General features: G+C 46.5%; 1 protein-coding gene across 1 annotated transcript in view; it reads right to left on the bottom strand.

Moving 5' to 3' along the window:
- Positions 1-1,686: 1,686 nt before the first annotated feature.
- Positions 1,687-18,443, bottom strand: part of MGAT5B (alpha-1,6-mannosylglycoprotein 6-beta-N-acetylglucosaminyltransferase B) — a 182,495-nt gene continuing 165,738 nt past the window's right edge. Inside the window, exons 15-17 of the mRNA XM_081897547.1 lie at positions 6,538-6,612; positions 3,822-4,090; positions 1,687-2,280 (exon numbers count right to left, since the gene is read on the bottom strand). Coding sequence (XP_081753673.1) covers positions 2,082-2,280; positions 3,822-4,090; positions 6,538-6,612 — 543 coding nt within the window. The 3' untranslated portion in view covers positions 1,687-2,081. The remainder of the gene's footprint in view (positions 2,281-3,821; positions 4,091-6,537; positions 6,613-18,443) is intronic.

Below are 18,443 nucleotides of genomic sequence, written 5' to 3'. Positions count from 1 at the left end.
CAGGAGACAGGCAGCAGCACCCAGACCCCAGAGGCTGCCCTTGGGACTGGCGTTCCCACACTGCCACCTCCGCAACAAAGGCCAGCGGCCAAGTCTCCCCCCCAGCCGCTTCCTTGGTCCCACAGGAAAGCCAGGCAGGGGCTGCACATCCTGCCCTCCGCCTCTTCCTGCTGCCCCCAACAGACAACCAGGCCTGCAAGCTTCCTCTTCTGACATCGCCCAGGCCCCCACGCAGCCCCCCACCAGCAAAACGCCCAGGAGTTTGAAGGGACCCGAGGGCCACGCAGCCAAGGGGTCTAACTCTGCAGGGAAAAGCTTCCTGTCTTTCCTCTGCCCCCTCCCCACCGGAAAGGGATGGTGGCTGCAGGCTCTGCCCCCCCTTAACATCTGCAAAATGATTAAGGCTGATACATTGTGTTACAGGATTTTATCTAGGTAACTTCCCTGATCTGTCAAGTTGAAAGGGTACATTCAGGCATAATATTTGCAACATTTAACAACTTTAAAGATGTGCCCCCCCCTGTAATTTCCCTAACAGTTGGAAGGACAAAAATATAACCTCCTATGACAACTCCTGCAACCCATGAGCTTTCAGACAAAGATCATGCATGGACAAATGTAAAGATCTTTGGAAAGTATTGATCGAAACCACAGTAACAAACGAATCAATGTATCTTCAAGGGAAAGAATAAGTAGATCCATTTGCATATATAGCTCTGTAGGCTTAATGAGATTCCCACAAAACATTAGGAAGGCCTTTCTGGTGGTGAGAGCAGTCAGACAGGGGAAGGGGCTTTTAGGGAGAGGTCGGGGGGAGGGCATCTGCCAGGGATGCTTTAGCTGTGAGTCCTGAATTGCTGGGGGTTGGACTGGATGACCTTTGGGTCCCTTCCACCTCTATGATTCCATGACCTTTAAGGGAAGTCACCTCCATCTTCCTCTCAGAGCAGATGCCCACAAGCCCTGGGCGGGAAGAGCCCGAGAGAGAGAGAGAGAGAGAGAGAGAGAGAGAGAGAGAGAGAGAGCCCGAGAGAGAGAGAGAGCCTGAGAGAGAGAGCGAGAGAGAGAGAGAGCGAGAGAGCAGCCAAGCCCCCTTCACCGCCTGCCCCCCCCGCCAGCCCCCTCTCCCCTCCTCCCTAGGCGGCAGCTCCGCCATGACCACAAACGGCGGCGGCAGCAGCAGCCGCGCGCGGCCCGGGCTCCCCTCGCCGGCCGCGGGAGCCAAGGCGCGCGACAAGGGAGCCAAGGCGCGCGACAAATTTTTTAATTATTGGGGGGCGGAGCCCCCCCAATAAAATTTTTGAGGGGGCTCGGGCCCCCTCAGGCCCCATGGAGTCGGCGCCTATGTCCCCATGTTTGGAAAGCTAAAGATCATTGTTTCTTCCAGTGATAGTGCAAAGGAGCAAAGCAGATGTGACTGGCTCATGCACAGCAAGCCATGGTTTATGGCTTACCATGACATGCAGATACAGGCTGCATATCAACCAGGTTCCTATTTTTTTTCAACTTTCCAACAGTCCCCATAGCCTCTTATTTGCAATGCCTCTCTGTTTTGCAATGCAAAACATTGATTAGCACCATATTATGCCTGCATCCCTCTACAAGCCTTTCAACACCTCTTTTCTTTTCATTCCCTTCCGAAAGGATTCTCTTTCTGAAGAAAGCATTTGAAACAGAACACATTCCTCAAGGGCTGTTTGTCGATTTTCCTGCTTTAATTTCAATTTCCCAATAAAAAATAAATAGATCAAGATGTTTAAGGAAGATGAAATCCTAAAGAGGCTGCCTTGTTGTCCTTCAGAAGGATTTTCAATGCGGCCCTTCTAAGCCGCTTTGAAGTCTCCAGTGGTCTTGGATGCAGGAGGAGATATGCTTTAAGAAGTAAAGAAATGTTGGAAACGGGTCCTTGGCCCTTGACTGGGAGACAAAACAACCAATGGAATCTCACTGACATCCAAAAAGTCTCCAAGAAGATGATTCCATTTGGAACCTTCTTGAGTATTGCAGAAGCCTTTTATGGAAAAAAAGAAAGTTATTTGTTTGCATGTGTGGCACGTTACAGCACACATGCCCCAGTGGAATCACAAGCAGTCCCCACACAGTGCCACTTGTCCTTTGCGGTAATTGCGGCAGGGGCAGAGGCGCTGATACTTGGTATTGCATCCTGCACAGCTGAACAAGAGAGGTTCCTTCTGGAGGTAGCACTCCTGGACATTTTCAGCCACAGCCGGGTAGAGGTGATTCATCTCTGACTCTGTGCTGTCACAGACAATGTTGAGCCTTGGAAGCAAAGAAACACACAGAGAGAGGTCTTTTCAAACACTGGTTCTAATGTTTGCATTCCCACTTTTATCGTTTGTTGGGCATACAGGAAGGGCCTAATTATATGTCTTGCAGAAGATCCGTGATGAGATTTCAAGATGTTATGTTTTGCATGAGGAAATGCAGGTGAGATGGGTGCTAAGCTGGCCTCCTGGTGGGATCCCTACATGGGGCAAGGCTGTGCTGGCTGGAGCTGATGGGAATCGTAGACCTAAACATCTGGAGGGCATCTGGTTGGCAAAGGCTGAGGCAGATATGCCTCTTCTCAAACAAACCTTAGTGAAAGAAGTCAACCATGTACCCGTAGGCGATGCTATAGCCTTTCCTTCTCCAGCCACTCAGTAAACTCCCCGGCATCTCTTTAATAAACTCTGATGTGAACTAGTGATTCTGAACCAGCAATTTCTTGAAAATGGTTGGGTTTTAAGGAGCTAAAGGAGCTTAGCAAGTGGAATCTGAGCTCTGCCTCTAATTTATCATATAAAAATGTCACTTGGACTCAAATTGCCTGCCTGGCCGCCGTGACAGAAATGATAATGCGCCCATTTTAATTGTCCAGAGCTATGTATGGAGCTGGGTGGCAGATTTATGTTCTATTAAAATGTCAGTGCCTGTGTGTTCCAAATGTATGCTTACAGACAGAGGGATAAAGGGGGAAGGAGGGAGACAAGAGAACAGCGGTGTCTAGAAACCCCTTTTCAACTACAGAAAGCCATTCCCACACACAATGCAACCAGAAGGTCTGTCCAAATATTTTTAGTTTGCCGTGTTGTGTGCAAAGGGCACTGAACAAATGTCAGGGAGGCATCTATGAAAGGATTCACTTTCTCAGCATGAATGAAGGTCTCTAGCAATTCTTGAGACTTTGGGAGAGGCTTAATGGGCCTGAGGAGCAAAAGGGCCTTTAATTAATAAGGGGTGTCTAGGCCAACTTATGTATGGTGGGATATTGGTCTTTCTTGGGGTCCTCAAGTAGTTCTGATATGCAATTAAAATGTCAAAATTCAATTCAAACTCAAGGTGTTTTTTTTTTAATAAACAGTTCCTGCAAAGCACCAGCCTCCAAGGAAACAAAACCTGGCTGTAATATTCAGATTTAGGAGTTGAAAAGTGAGTTTTGCAAGCAAATATCGTGTTTTCACAAAGAGCTCAGCACTCTTCCAACTCCATCTTTGCAGCATTCATGGCACAAAAATGCCACTTTCCAATTGCATCAATATCAAAACTCAAAACAAAGCATGAACTTTACAGTTTTGCCCAACAGCTTTAAAATACAAAGTGCCTGGGTTGCTATCTGGCACTTGGTAGTGTGCTATGCAAAGGGGAAGAGATGGGACTTATTTTCAGTTCCGGCACCTTTCAGGTGGGCACCATTGCCAAGAGAACAAGGGAGATGTTCAGGGTGAGTTCCGGCACCTCTTTTTTCTAGAAAAACAGCACTGGGAAGAGAAGAGATTCCAGGGTGTATGAGGGTAAGATGGGAGAGAGAAGAGACTTACTGCTGAAACACTCCTTTCTTGTTGATGAACTTGAAGAACTCGGGCTCACAGACCAAACCATGCTGCTGACAAGTGCTGGTGCAGGCCTGCCCAGCGTCTGATATCCACACCTGCATGGAGTTGACTGGAGGCCAGGCAGGGGGGCTGCTGCTGGAATTGTGAGACCAGGCCAGGTATGTGGAATTGGGCTGCAGGCTGAAGGGGCTTGCAGAGCTTTGCATAGTGTGGCTGCTGAACTTCTCTGGCATAGCAGCGGTGGCACAGAAATCCTATCCGAGAAGAAAAGAGACAGAATCTTTCAAAAGGCATGAGCAGGAGCTAATCCCACCGAGTTCAATAGGGCCTGACTCCTAAGTAATCCTGCTGGAGTCCATAGAATCCCATGCTAGAGTTCATTAGGAAAGGAACTGAAAATCAAATTGCCAATATCATAACATCATCATGCTAATCTTTAGTGCAACCATACTTGGGATATCGTGTACACTTTGGGTTGCCTCATCTCAAAAAGTGTATTGCTGAGTTGGAAAAGATTCAGAAAAGGACAACCCAAATGATCAAGGGGATGGAGCCATTCCAGGTGAGGAGATGATGCAGTATGGCTCTGAACGCCAGTTGCTGGGAATGACAAATGGGGAGAGTGCTGCTGCACTCAGTTCCTGCTTGCGGGCTTCTCATAAGTGTCTGGTTGGCCACTGTGGCAACAGGACACTCCTTGGTGAAATGAAGGCACATCATGTGTGTGAGAGCATTATTGGTGCATGAGAGTCTTGGGTGGAATACAGCAACCTGGGTGAGCGCTGTTGAGAACAGCTCATTTGTGTGATTTAGGTATGGGTGGCAATTTGTACGGTTATATATACCGTTCTGTCAGTGAAAGCTTTCATTGTCTTTGCAGTATGTTTTTGTTGAGTGGGAGCAGTGACTGGTGATAGTGGAAGGTGAATGAGTGGGAGAGATTGGAGTGATTGGGTGGGTGATGTGGTGTGTGGATGCGTATGTGAGGTGTGGGAATAAATTGCAATGAATGATACTGAATGAGCAGGAGGTACTGTATGATTTGCGTGGATGTAAGGCAGAATTTGGGTGTGATGTCTACACGTTGGAGGGGCGAGCGCTGTATTTTGTCAGTCAGGATGTGCCTTGACAAAAGGGAGGCTCTAAAAAAATGCTTCAAATTATGCTACTATGTTGTTCTAGTTGGGTTTTATTATTTATTTCATTGCTTATTTGTTTGACGTTGCATTACATTTGTCAGGGCTGGTTCAGCTGCAGGTCAGCATGGAGACTCCGAGGCAGCAGTAAAGTTGATTCTTTATTCAAGGAAACAGAATACAAACAAAGAAACCTACAGCAAGACTAGCCTCTGTAAATGAGTTGCCAGAATTGACAATCTGGGCCTCCCACTTCCCCCTAAGTCTCTTCCCTATCTGGCTGTTTTCCCCACAGTCTTAAGCTCTGACAGTAGCCCCCCCCCCCCGCTGCACTTTCTGTGCTCATTGCTCCACTACCTGCAAAACTCTTTGAGCCCTTGGAGACAAGCTGGGAGGACTGGCAGGCTCCTGTGAATCTGTTGTTGCCTCAGCCCCCACCTTCTCCTCAGCTGCCTGTTCTACATCTGTGGTGTTTTCTGCCTCTTCTCTTCTCTCACTCAAGCCTGTTGCTTGTTCAGCATCCAAGTATTCTCCCCCCACCTCCTCTGACCGGTCTTCATTGCCCCACCACCACTCCCCTGGCTCTGCGCCTTCCTCTTCTGCGCCTTCCCTATGGGGTTCTCTGGCTGGAGCCACTTCACATGACACCTCTCACCACTCCTCATTGCCCAGCTAGTCCATGATAGCATTATATTGTAGCTTCTCAGTTACATTGTTCCATCTACCTGCCTACCAATGTATTTCTCCACATACAGTATATCATTTGGAATGAGGCAGTTTCATAGCTACATGAATTTTTTAAAACCACAGATATACTATATGTCTTGGGAAACCAGGTATATCTACAAGGCAATTCCGTGGTGTAAATCTTGGAGTGAGATGAGATGTTTAGAGGCTGATGTCTGTCCATATGCATAAGGCGTTGGGTCACATTTTCAAGTTTTATTCAGAAAATTAATTATATTTGTGCACAGGCTTAAAAATGGAGCTACAAGCTGATGTGTCCTAAGATCCTAAAGCGTAGCGTTTCGCCAGTTAGCAAATGCGAGGTGGTGTGTGTGTGTGTGTGTGTGTGTGAAACATCACACATAATAAATGCTGAAAATAGAAACTGTCAGAACCATGAGGAGAAAAGCCCAGAAATAGATGAAACTTGTAATTCTGGGGGCGGGGAGCTCAGAAATAAATAACCATATAATTAATTCAATCTTGCTAATCCTTGGAAAAAGATATCAGAAGAGCTACATCTCCCCAATTTCCGCTGACTTCCCAACCCCCACTCCAAGACATAACTCTCTAGACTAGTGGTTCTCCACCTGTGGGTCCCCACATGTTGTTGGACTACAACTCCCATCATCCCTGAGCTCTGGCCTTGCTAGCTAGGGTGATGGGAGTTGTAGTTCAACATCTGGGGACCCACAGATTGAGAAAGGCTGCTAAAAATTTAACTCATACAACCAAAGTGAGTGGTTATTGTGCCATTCATTACCACCTTGGGGGCAGGAAACCACTTGCCTCCTAGACTTAATCACAAAGAACTGCAGAGGAAGATGCAAATCAACTACCTGGTACTGAATGTAGGCATGGATTCGCTCCAGCATCCCTTCAGAGGTGTATTCATAGGGCAGGTAAGGATCAACCTGGAGGAAGGGAAAAGCATAGCATAGGCATGGATCAGTGCAAGAAGGCTATCCCCATCACCACTTTCTGTCGAGTGAAAAACCCAATATCTTGGAATCTGCATGCCTAACATGTTGCATTGGAAGAAAGAGGCAAATTTGTAAATTTGATCACACGTCCTTAATTTGCAGCCTTCCTCAAGTTTTGCAGGCTTCTGAATTATTGGCAAGGATCTGGGAAGACAGAAGAGCTCAGCAAACTAAGATGCCAGAAGGAAGGAAAATGTGCAATGAACAAAGATTTAACCTCCAGAGCATGGGAATATCCATTCAGATAACACGTGATTTGATAGCTGAAAAGCCATGCATTTTTTTCCTCCAATAGGAAATCTAGAAATCTAGTGGCAAGGTGGTCAGTAATCTGACAGTTATCAGATTTTTAAATCCCAAAAACCCCAGAACTGCAGGCCATCACCTGCCATTAAGAGTTACAAAGAAGGATGCAAATATTCTTCAGATCCCTTCAACCAGAATGAATTCACCCCTCCAGAATTGTTTTCTGGTGCAAAGCTGTTGAAGTGCGCAAGACTGCTGGCTTGTTCAGCTGGGCCTGCCTGTGTGCACATGACTTGGCTTCAGGCTTGCTCCTCGGCAAAGCTTTCCTTGTGTATGAGCCTCTCCTCCTTAGGAATGCTGGCAAGCATCCTGATGGATCTGTCAGAAACACTCACAACAGGCAATGCCAGCAGATGCCTGCCTCCATCTGCTACCAGGAGACAGGTGGATGAAGCCTCATCTTGAAAGGAAAGAGACCCAACAACAGATGGGCTCACCAGGACAAGTGGCTCCTAATGAGCTTCCGCCTTCCCTTTCCCTTTCTCCTCTCCCTCTTTTTTTAAAAAAAGATCAAAGTTGGTTAAAAATATGCCAATTAAGAATCAAACTAAAGCTCAGTGATTAAAAGTGCATGGCATCTTCTCTGCTTCCAGCAAAAGACCCCTGTATGCTCTAGATAGGCCTGTTCTTCTTCTGAAGAGCAAAGAAATAACTATAAAACCCATCACACTAGGGGAGTTTGGTTTTTAAGCAGCTTAGCAGTGACTGATGACAACAGGATAGATTTCCTTTGAACTTAAGAGGTATCTGATCTTACATCTTTCTTTCACCCTCTCACCTGTTCTTTTCCCATTTGATACCAAGACTGTGAGCACAGGCATGTCCATGTTGGGCTTTTCTGGATTTGATCTCTAGAAGCTGGCTAAGAACTGTGCTGATTTTTCACATTCATTCTTTCTCAGATGCAGCATAGACTTAGGCTGTATTCCTAAACACATTGGCCTGTGAGCATAGGTGCTGGCCCCTAGGGGCCGAGATACTTTCAAGCCCCCATGGGTTGTTGTTTTTTTTGAGGAGGCCAGGTCCCCTCAATGTTCAGAGGGTGTTTGGCTCCACCCCCTGGCTTCTCACGATGTCCAGACATCATGCAACATCACACGGGTGATGTCAGGATGTTGAGCTGGGCCCCCTTTGGTCATCCTGAAAAGACAGTGCCTCTGGCTGTGAGCCAGGCCTGTTGAGCCTAGGAGGCCTTGCTTCAAATGTTCTGGCCGCAGGAGGAAGAATTAAGCTTCCTGGCAGTCAGCACAATCAACAAGGGGAAATAATATGCAAAATTCCCAGTGCTCAGATTAAATGGGGACAGACAGAGCCCGGTCCCCTCATTTCTTGTGGCAGACCCTTGTCAGGTGCTGTTTATAGAAGGTTATGGGGAGCCAATGATTTAGATGAAATTTGGGGTGAGGGTGAAGTTGGAGGTGTGGCTTGTCTGCTACATCCAAAGGCGCCTACCTTTACTTGCACAACCCTGGAGCAGTATTTCCTGCAGTTTTTAGCTGAAGTCCCAGATAGGCATGGTGGCCAGCCCTGCCATGAGGCAGAATGAAGCAATTGCCTCAGATGGTAGGTGCTGAGGTGGAGTGTTGTGGTACAGCAGCAGTGGCCCTTCTGGTTTTTCCTCCCAAATCCCCTAGTCATGCCCCTCTGTTGGAGAACCAAGATGCATGTGCCCCGTAAACCTGCCTGACTATTGCATTGCCATTGCTGAAGTACGATTCAACAACCAGTCCAACCAGTTTCTGTATGTGGCATTTGTCCTTTGTCTCAGGCAGCAAAATGACTTGGGCTGGCCCTGACAGGCAGCACAAAAGGTTACTTCTGGCCTGGGATTGAACGGAAGTCTTATTCCCCTTGCCCCAATGATAATAATAAAAAGACAAAGGAAGTAAATGGCCATTTCCCAGCTTTACAGGCAATGTTTCATCTCTCCATCTATCATCATTCTTTTATTTCCTATCCCACCCCCCACTATCCCCAAAGAAGAAGAAAAAGCCCTGAGGTATCTCATTGGATATTTAGATTTTGAGCTTAAGCTTTATTGCACCAGAAAAGTCAAGCTGTATGTAAAATGGGTCCCTGTTGCTGAGAGAGATTAGCATTTAAATGGGGGATATGATTAGCTACTAAATCCAGCAGGGCTATGGAAAGAACATTGGAGTGGAGGGAAGAAGGAGAGACTCTAAATGTTAGGGCACTTGAGAACACAAAATATCCTGTACAAATCTGCATAGAAGCCCACTATAGCCAAATTCCTATTGGGGAGTGCCCAGCTTGTTGTCTGCCTTCCATAATGAAGGTTCTGAATTTCATAGAGACTAGGACCAGCTTAGTTGTTTTTCCATTTCTCACCAAAAGGGTGGTTGTATAGTGGTACCTTGGGTTACAGATGCTTCAGGTTACAGACACTTCAGGTTACAGACTCTGCTAACCCAGAAATAGTACCTCGGGTTAAGAACTTTGCTTCAGGATGAGAACAGAAATCATGTTGCGCAGCGGGAGGCCCCATTAGCTAAAGTGGTACCTCAGGTTAAGAACAGTTTCAGGTTAAGAACGGACCTCCAGAACGAACATACCACTGTATGTCCCTTTTTTTAAACAGAGGAAAGTATTCTAACTGAAGGGCTGTCTCTTCCAAATCAGGTCTAAATATAATGAACCCCAGTAAGGAAAAGTATTGTGCATCATGAGACTCCACTGTTAGCCCCGGGAATCAAAGCTGCCTCATCTCAGATCAATCACAGCTCCCTTGTGGGGCCCCAATGTGCATAAATCATGTTAATAAAGGTATAAACAAACTTTTCATCTGTACAGAACCTCCTGCAATCATACTCAAGTGACCATCACATTATTTCTCCTTTTGGAGGCAGTGGAAGACAGGAGTGCCTGGAGTGCTCTGGTCCACGGGGTCACGAAGAGTCTGACACGACCAGATGACTAAAGAACAACAACACCATGCCTAAGTTCAAAACTATGTGTGTTTTTCCAGCATTACCATAATTATGGAAGCTGAAGCAGTAGTAAGATGGGAGGTAGGAGGGATTCAATAACTTGGGGGCCTTAAATTATGGTTGGACACTCAGTGACTCCTTTAATAGGATTCCAAATTTCAGCTGAAAGCTCAGTATGAATAGGTTGCATCTATGCACAAAAACCAAGCATTAATCAAGTAAAGTAACTGAGACAATCTGTGCTCAGATTCTTGTCTGCAACAAAGACAAGTTTCTACAATCTTGGTATTTTGAGATCAATTCTGGTAGAGTGTACGAGGCTGTAGACAAAAGAGACACATTTGGATGCACGCAGGGATAAGGTGTAGCAGCTCCGAATTGCTGTGATTTCTCATGTTCTGGCTGCTATTTATACACACTATGTGATCTCCTTTGCCTTTATCATTCAAATGGATAGTACATTTTAGGAATGGATTATGGAACACCTCTATTCTTACTTTGTTCCGCATGCCTTTGCTTTTTGGCAGCAGACTGCCAATGGGAGGAGAGCCATATCTCAAAAGTATCTTTCAGCATTCCTCTAGCTGGCATCTGGACACCTCCCAAACTTTGTGGTCCAGCACAATAATGTGAAGATTGTTCAGGTAGCTAAAGCTGATGGAAGAATTACGGTATCTCACTGAAGTTCATGTCTAACAAACTTTTCAGATTCAAATCATCCAGCCATATAAAGTATTCTCTGTTAATGTAAGCTTCACAAATTGCAGCTGCCTTTGAAAAATGGAAACAAATGGGGGGGAAAACTTAACAAAACAGCCAAAATGAGGTTGACATTGGATACAGTGGTGCCCCGCAAGATGAATGCCTCGCAAGACGAAAAACCCGCAAGACGAAAGGGTTTTTCGGTTTTTGCGACGCTTCGCTAGACGATTTTCCCTATGGGCTTGCATCGCAAGACGAAAGCCCATAGGGAAATCTCGGGGACCTCTTTTAAATGCTGGCGGTGGGGAGCAAAGCCTTCCCCCCCCCTCCGGACTTCAGAAGAGGTCCAGGAAGGCCGGCGGGGGCGAAAGGCTTTGCTCCCCACCGCCAGCATTTTAAAAGCGGTCCCGGATAGCAGGGAAGCGCTTCCCGCTATCCCGGACGGCTTTTGAAGGCAGGCGGGGGGGAGCAAAGACTTTTGCCCCCCGCCAGCCTTCAGAAGAGGTCCAGGACCTCTTCTGAAGGCTGGCGGGGGGCAAAAGTCTTTGCTCCCCCCCTGCCTGCCTTCCCGGGAGAGCGGAAAAGGCAGCGCTGCCTTCCCGCTCTCCCGGAAAGGCAGGCAGGGGGGACAAAGACTTTTGTCCAACGCCCGCCTTCGGAAGAGGTCCAGGACGTCTTTGTCCCCCCTGCCTGCCTAACCGTCTTTTTCCCACCTGCCTGCCTAACCGGGGGCTTTTAAATCGCCCCGGGACTGTCCGGGGCGATTTAAAAGCGCCCGGACGGCTTTTGAAGGCAGGCGGGGGGGGGAGCAAAGACTTTTGCCCCCCGCCAGCCTACAGAAGAGGTCCAGGGAAGCGCTTCCCACTATCCCGGACGGCTTTTGAAGGCAGGCGGGGGGAAGCAAAGACTTTTGCCCCCCGCCAGCCTTCAGAAGAGGTCCAGGACCTCTTCTGAAGGCTGGCGGGGGGCAAAAGTCTTTGCTCCCCCGTGCCTGCCTTCCCGGGAGAGCGGAAAACGCAGCGCTGCCTTCCCGCTCTCCCGGAAAGGCAGGCAGGGGGGACAAAGACTTTTGTCCCCCGCCCGCCTTCGGAAGAGGTCCAGGACCTCTTCCGAAGGCGGGCGGGGGGCAAAAGTCTTTGTCCCCCCTGCCTGCCTAACCGGGGGCTTTTAAATCGCCCCGGGACTGTCCGGGGCGATTTAAAAGCGCCCGGACGGCTTTTGAAGGCAGGCGGGGGGGGGAGCAAAGACTTTTGCCCCCTGCCAGCCTTCAGAAGAGGTCCAGGACCTCTTCTGAAGGCTGGCGGGGGGCAAAAGTCTTTGCTCCCCCCTGCCTGCCTTCCCGGGAGAGCAGAGAAACGAAGCCTTCGCTGCCGCCCGCCAGCATTTTAAGATCGCCCCGGACAGCGGAAAAGTCTCCGCTGTCCCGGGGGCTTTTAAAATGCTGCGGGACGGCAGCGAAACCTTCGCTGCCGCCCGTCAGCATTTTAAGATCGCCCCGGGACAGCGGAAAAGTCTCCGCTGTCCCGGGAAGGCAGGCGGGGGGGTGGAAAGCAAAGACTTTCGCCCCCCGCCAGCCTTCAGAAGAGGTCGGGAGACAGACTGTCCCCGGACCTGGTCTGAAGGCGGTTTCCATAGGAACACATTAATTGATTTTTAATGCATTCCTATGGGAAACCGTGCTTCGCAAGACGAAAAACTCGCAAGACGAAAAGACTTGCGGAACGAATTAATTTCGTCTTGTGAGGCACCACTGTACTTTTTTTGTCTGTTGTTAATATCCTGTATATTTTTCCCCCTGTTATACTGCTTCACCATTTTTCATGAAACTATTCCAAAAGGAAGAATCCTTATGTTCAGAACACTTCTCACATGGTGATGGAGCCACAGAAGACTGACCAGAATTCCACCACTACAGTGGGACTTGTCCACAAGGGATACACAACATCTAGATCAGGGGCAGAAAACATGATGCCATCCAGGTGTTTCCAGACTACAGTTCCCATCAGCCTCAGCTAGCATGGCTAATGGTAGGGATTATGGGTGTTGTAGTCCAGCAGTTTCTGGAAGGCATCACATTGGATCCCTGTGCTCTAGCTAGTCGATGTTCAGAACCATACTAATTCTAAAGCTCTAGGATGCTATGATAATGTCACTGTCCTAGTAGCATCTCAGCAGGCAATGAGCAGCAAATGAGTCACAAGCCAAGGGATCTCTCTCAGTTTATGACCCATCCTCTGTCTACTGTTCCAGTCACATATGTGCTAAATGGAGTTACTTCTTCTCTTCTGATGTATGAATAACTCCAAAGGCTGGAGGAGACACTGCTAAGCAACCTTCTGCCATAAATATCTCAGATGAGAGTTCAGCAAGGCTGGAGATTGTACCCATTATATCTAATTACAGGTGCAAACGGTAATCAGTTTCGACATAATGACAGGAGTTGATACTGCCTATGAATTATTGAACTTGCCCTGGTTTGATTCGGAAACCTCAGACAGGAAAGTGATGGGCGCTTCTGTGAGTTCCTTAAATAGAAGTGTCTAGCTTGTCGTAGCACAGATTGCCTACTCGACTCTCCTAGCAGAGAGCTCGGCATTGTACTTCATTGTTCACACATAAAATAGATTTCTATAAGACAGAATTGTCCTACTTTAATTCTAAAAGCAAGAAGAAGAAAAAAGAGAAATCTGCTTTTGTGGTACTGGTGGTGTCAATGTTGCATTTCACCAGCTTATTTGTTTATTTGGCAGATTTAAAAAATGCTTCACAACCAGCAGCTAAGATGAAATGAGGCGAAATGAAAAAAAAGACACAGACTCTAAAAACAATACAACCATTTCTACAACTATATAGTTAACATTCGATAGGACCACACAAGGAAAAGCTTTCTTAGTAAAAAATACATTCAGTAACTAAATACATTCAGCACCTAAATATCAAGATGCTAGGCACCTACTGAATTTCAGCTGCTAATTCCAGAGCGCTGGAGCTGCAACACTAAAAGCCCAGCTTCTGGTACAAGCTAAGTGCACCTCTGGGGCATGTTATACTCTCAGCTGTGCCCCATCCAAGCAGCACAGTTGATGGGCAGGAGAAAATGGGATGAGGTGGTCCCTTAGGGAACACAGTCTCAAGTTGTTTAGCGCTTCAAATGCTAGAATCAACACCTCGAACTGCACCTGGTTTCATATGGGCAGTTTCATGCATATGTCAGCAATGGCCTTCTGCTCTGCTGGGTTCTTTTCAAACAAATGGCACAAGGAAGGCTGCAAGAGCACCATTGATGGACGACCATGATGGATGGACTCAACAGTAATAGACTACAAAAGGCATGGATGGTAGGTGCCTTCTCAATGGACACCACATGGTGCAAAATGCTTTGAAGATATGAGAAGGTAGTGCATAAAGTAAGTAACTGTGGCTCTGACACAGGCAACGGAGATGGAGGAGAAAGCAAAGAGAAGGTCTACAGAATGCCCACAAACACCATTTCGAAATGCTCACAATAGCACCATCGCAACTAGCAAGTCACTAAATTTATTTACTGCACGAGAGACTGACTTGCACTGGCTTTTTAAGCAGGGTGTGTTTGCAGTTTTATTTGTTAACTCCTCATTTCTAGCTGTTTCAGAATGGATCTCATTGGACTTATTACAGAACAGTTGCAACTCAAGCACATTCAGCAATATTTACTCTCTACAAAGGCTGTGTACGTATGTGAAGAGTCTAGTGCACATATGCACAGATTAACAGATTTGTTTTTTGTTTTTAAGCATCCATCAAATGTAAAATTGGGAAGATGATTAATAAAAAAACAAGTACTGGAAAACAGCTGGTACCTATGGAACAATCCTTACAGTGCAGTCCTACGTACATCTACTCAGAGCCAGAGTGTAGTATATAGTGAGAGCCTGTGTGGTGTGGTGTGGTGTGGTGTGGTGTGGTGTGGTGTGGTGTGGTGGTTAGAGTGTTGGACTAGGATCTGGGAGATCAGAGTTCATCTCTCTACTCAGCTGTAAAGACCAAGTCTCAGCTTAACCCAGGCCTGGAGCACCCATGAGGCAGGGTGAAGCCCCCGAGGTGGGGGAACACCCACGGCCCCCCCACTTGCTCATTTCCTCTGCTGCTGGCATCAGCAATGATTTCTGGTGAGATCTCACTGAAATATTGAAAGACCTCATGGAGTGCATGGGTCTTGATGGAAATGGATGCCAGTGCTGGCTCCAGTTCTCCACTGGTGGTGGAGGCAGTGCGGCAGGTGGCACAGCTGGTGGCAGGGCGGCACTTCCTGTTTTACCTCAAGCGACAAAATGGGATGCAGTGCGCCTGGTATACCTACCTCATTGAAAGCTATATGGAGAAAGGAGAGAGTCACATACTACCCCACCCTGGGCTCCAGGTAGTCAAGGTGGGAAATAAAGGGAATGATTAAATAAATAAGCCTTACTCCCAGGTAAGCGTGCATAGGATTGATGCCTCAACCTACAAAGGAACAAAAGCTCCAAATGAAGGCAGAAGGGCCTAAAAATTGTGAAGCCATTACTTGCAGAATACCAAGTTTGTGGTGAGACTTTAGCTTGTCTGGCTCCCCAAGAAGGAGCAGAACAAATCACTGTACTAAGACAGATTGTGGTGGCCTAATTCTCTGAACTTAAGAACACATATAAAAAACCTTTTGATCAAAATCCATCAAAATAACTGGTCTTGAGCAAGTCGAGTGTCGGCATATGTCATGCTCTTGGCCTGAAGCTGACTAAGTACCACTTCATCATCACGCTTTCCTTGGAGTGAGCTTGTTTCACTCTCTGGAGGAGTGGTTCCTTCGATCATTATCACCATGGCATCTGATCATGAGTAAACTCTTTCCTACCCATCAGATGGGCACTGCTTGAAGGAGATAAAAAGTACTCCTTAGGATTGCATAAAGGCAACTAAGGCTTAAAACAACCAAGGCATCATAAGACAAATGCAATCATCACATGAAACACACAATGGCACAATGCCACACTTAGTGGCCGCAAAGAATAATTTTTATTTAATTTACTCTAGAGAGTCTAATACCAGCAGAGTCATCCCGCAGCTAAATTGCACAGCCCTCAAAGAATAAGTAAGCAGACTTGGCTCTGGTACAATGCTTCACCTCTCAATTAGGTTTTGGCTTCCCCTCAGTTCCAAGGCCAGAACCTGGCACCATCAGAGCTAATGTTCTACTAAATTACATTTGGGCATTTTGTGCTAAGTTCAGTAGGTCTACCTGGGTACAATGTAAAATGGAATCTGGCCTCAAACGGAGCGTGTTTGTATCCTCTTTCTCCCGCAGAGGGAGACCGCCGCTCTTATGATAGATGGTGTTCTGGAAAGGTCTCAAAACACCGCAGTGACCAACAGGAGGTAGGAAGTGTCGGATTTTAATTAAACAATTATTTTGGAGGAATTGGCACTTTGCTGTGGCCTTGACTGCACAATCTGAATGTATAAACAGAAGGAAGAAAAGAAAGAGATAATGCGAGAGGTGCTCTTGGGATCGTGGTGAACAGATGGGTCATCAGAAATAGTGTAGCGAAGATGAGTGCTTCGATTACAGGGACAAGGGCAGGAGGAAGAATGCAGAAAAGACAAGATAATGAGGAAAGTGGTTGTGCCCAAGGGAAGGCAGGGAGGGTGATTTGAATGAGAGCCACAGTGGAGGAGGGGGAGATTCCAGAGGGGCTGGGAAACCACGTTTCTCTCATCCATCAAAGACTCCCTTTGCACTCTGGTGCCAGGAAGGGAACAGATGCCATCAAAAACAGGAGCCATCAAAAACCACCAGCATGTGTAGCCCTGACAGCCTGCATAAGAAGCGAAGAAGTAACAAGGTTTTCTTAATTATGTTCAGGTTTATCTAGCTGAATAGGCATAAGGTGGGTAAAATGGGAAATGGGTGGGTGGGGGAGAGAAAGACATGTCAGAAGACACTTCACAGTATGTATTCTCTTTGACATCCATGGCATAAACACAATGTTTGTTCAGTAGGCCCCTTTGGACATTGTGAGGCTATTAGCAGCACTGAGAGGAAGAAATAACTCAAAGAAGCAGATGTGTACCTTCCTTTTAAAATAGGCCCAGATACAGTATCACATGCTATTCTGGAACAGCAGTCTCTGTGAGAAGCCCTTCCTCACCAAGGCCCAAACTGGACCTGGCATTAATTGCATGAATGCTATTGTTGTTGTTTTTGGTTATGTAAATAGCAGCCAAGGGGTAACTGCCTTAGGAAGGGAATGGTTAACTTTTTCTCTCCCTGCCACAATTCCATTGGCAGCAATGGAAGCTTCCCTTGAAATGCAAATAGCAGCTTCAGACAGATGTCTGTGCTAATGTGATGTTCATAACTGCACCACTTGGAGAGTTCAGGTGTGAGGAACTCAGTAATACCAAGGTGTCATTAAAGGGGGTGTCTCATTGATACTCTAAATGAATGAAAATTTATTATTTCGGCCAAAGAACCAGAGTACCATTGATATTCAGTAACAAGGAACATTCCCTTGAATAAATCTAATATTTCCTTCTTGGTTGGGAAGCAGGTATGAAGACTCAGTTGCTGTATGGAGAACAATCTTTCTTCTTTGGCGATCACTCATAGCCGAGTAAGATTGTCTTCCATAAACAGGGTTTTAACAATGAGTCCGTAAGTGAGGGTGGAGGCCAATTCTGGATTCACACATCCTTCCACAGTGGGAACTTTGGTTTCCGGGCGGGAGTTGATCATGGTGTGGATTTGCCAAGCGTGCCTCCCTCTTAGCACATTTCTCCCTTGCGTCCTGAGTCCTGTCTTCAAAGCCCATGATACCTTTGGTAAAGGCTGTTCTCCAACTGGAGCGCTCACAGGCCAGTGTTCCCCAGTTGACGGGGTTTATACTACATTTTTAAAGATTTGCCTTGAGACTGTCTTTAAACCTCTTTTGTTGACCACCAGCATTAAGCTTTCCATTTTAAAGTTCGGAATAGAGTAGTTGTTTTGGAAGAGGATCACCAGGCATCCGCACAACGTGACTGGTCCAACGAAGTTGATGTTGCTTCAACACTTGTGATCTTTGCTTCTGCCAGTACACTGATATTAGTTCGTCTGTCTTCCCATGTGATGTGTAAAATTTTTCAGAGACACCATTGATGGAATCTTTTGAGGAGTTAGAGATGGCGTTTATAAGTTGTCCATGTTTCACAAGCATATTGTAAGGTTGGTAGTAACAATGGCCAGTAGTAGTAGTAGTAGTAATACCATCTGACTGTGTTGCTCCAGCCACTCTGGGTGGCTAACATAGTAACAGGTCATCTCACCTAGATGTGCGCTTCCTCTCAGTTTCTAGGCATGTCAGCTGAGCCACATTTTTGTAGAGGTGCTCTGGAAGTTGGCTTTATTGCAGCAGTACCAATGTACCATGATAAATACAGTCTCTTAAAAGAGGGTGCCTCCATTCAAATAATGGGTAGCAAGCAAACATACTCACAACCCAGGAATAGATTCAAATATATGATTTCTCCACAGGAATCTGGGTCTCCAACAGGAATCATAGCTCCGAGAAGAATAATGAATCCTTCTCAAACAAAATTGTGGGAGGAAGGTAGGGGGGAGAAAGCCCAACCTAAATGTTATCAGCCAAATAAATAGAAAATAATGCAATTGTCTAACAGTGTGTAGCAGCAGCCTGGGGATATTTTAACCAGCTATTTTCACAGCAATGCTTAATATGCTACTCTCCCAAGCATAGCCTGAAATATATAATTTTCCATTATATTCCTGTACATTTGACTTTAATATAATGA

The sequence above is a fragment of the Podarcis melisellensis genome, assembly GCF_964234715.1.
Source record: "Podarcis melisellensis genome assembly, chromosome: 2".
Taxonomy (NCBI): Eukaryota; Metazoa; Chordata; class Lepidosauria; order Squamata; family Lacertidae; genus Podarcis; species Podarcis melisellensis.
Note: the sequence above shows the minus strand (reverse complement) of the source record. Positions and strands in the feature narration are given on the sequence as shown.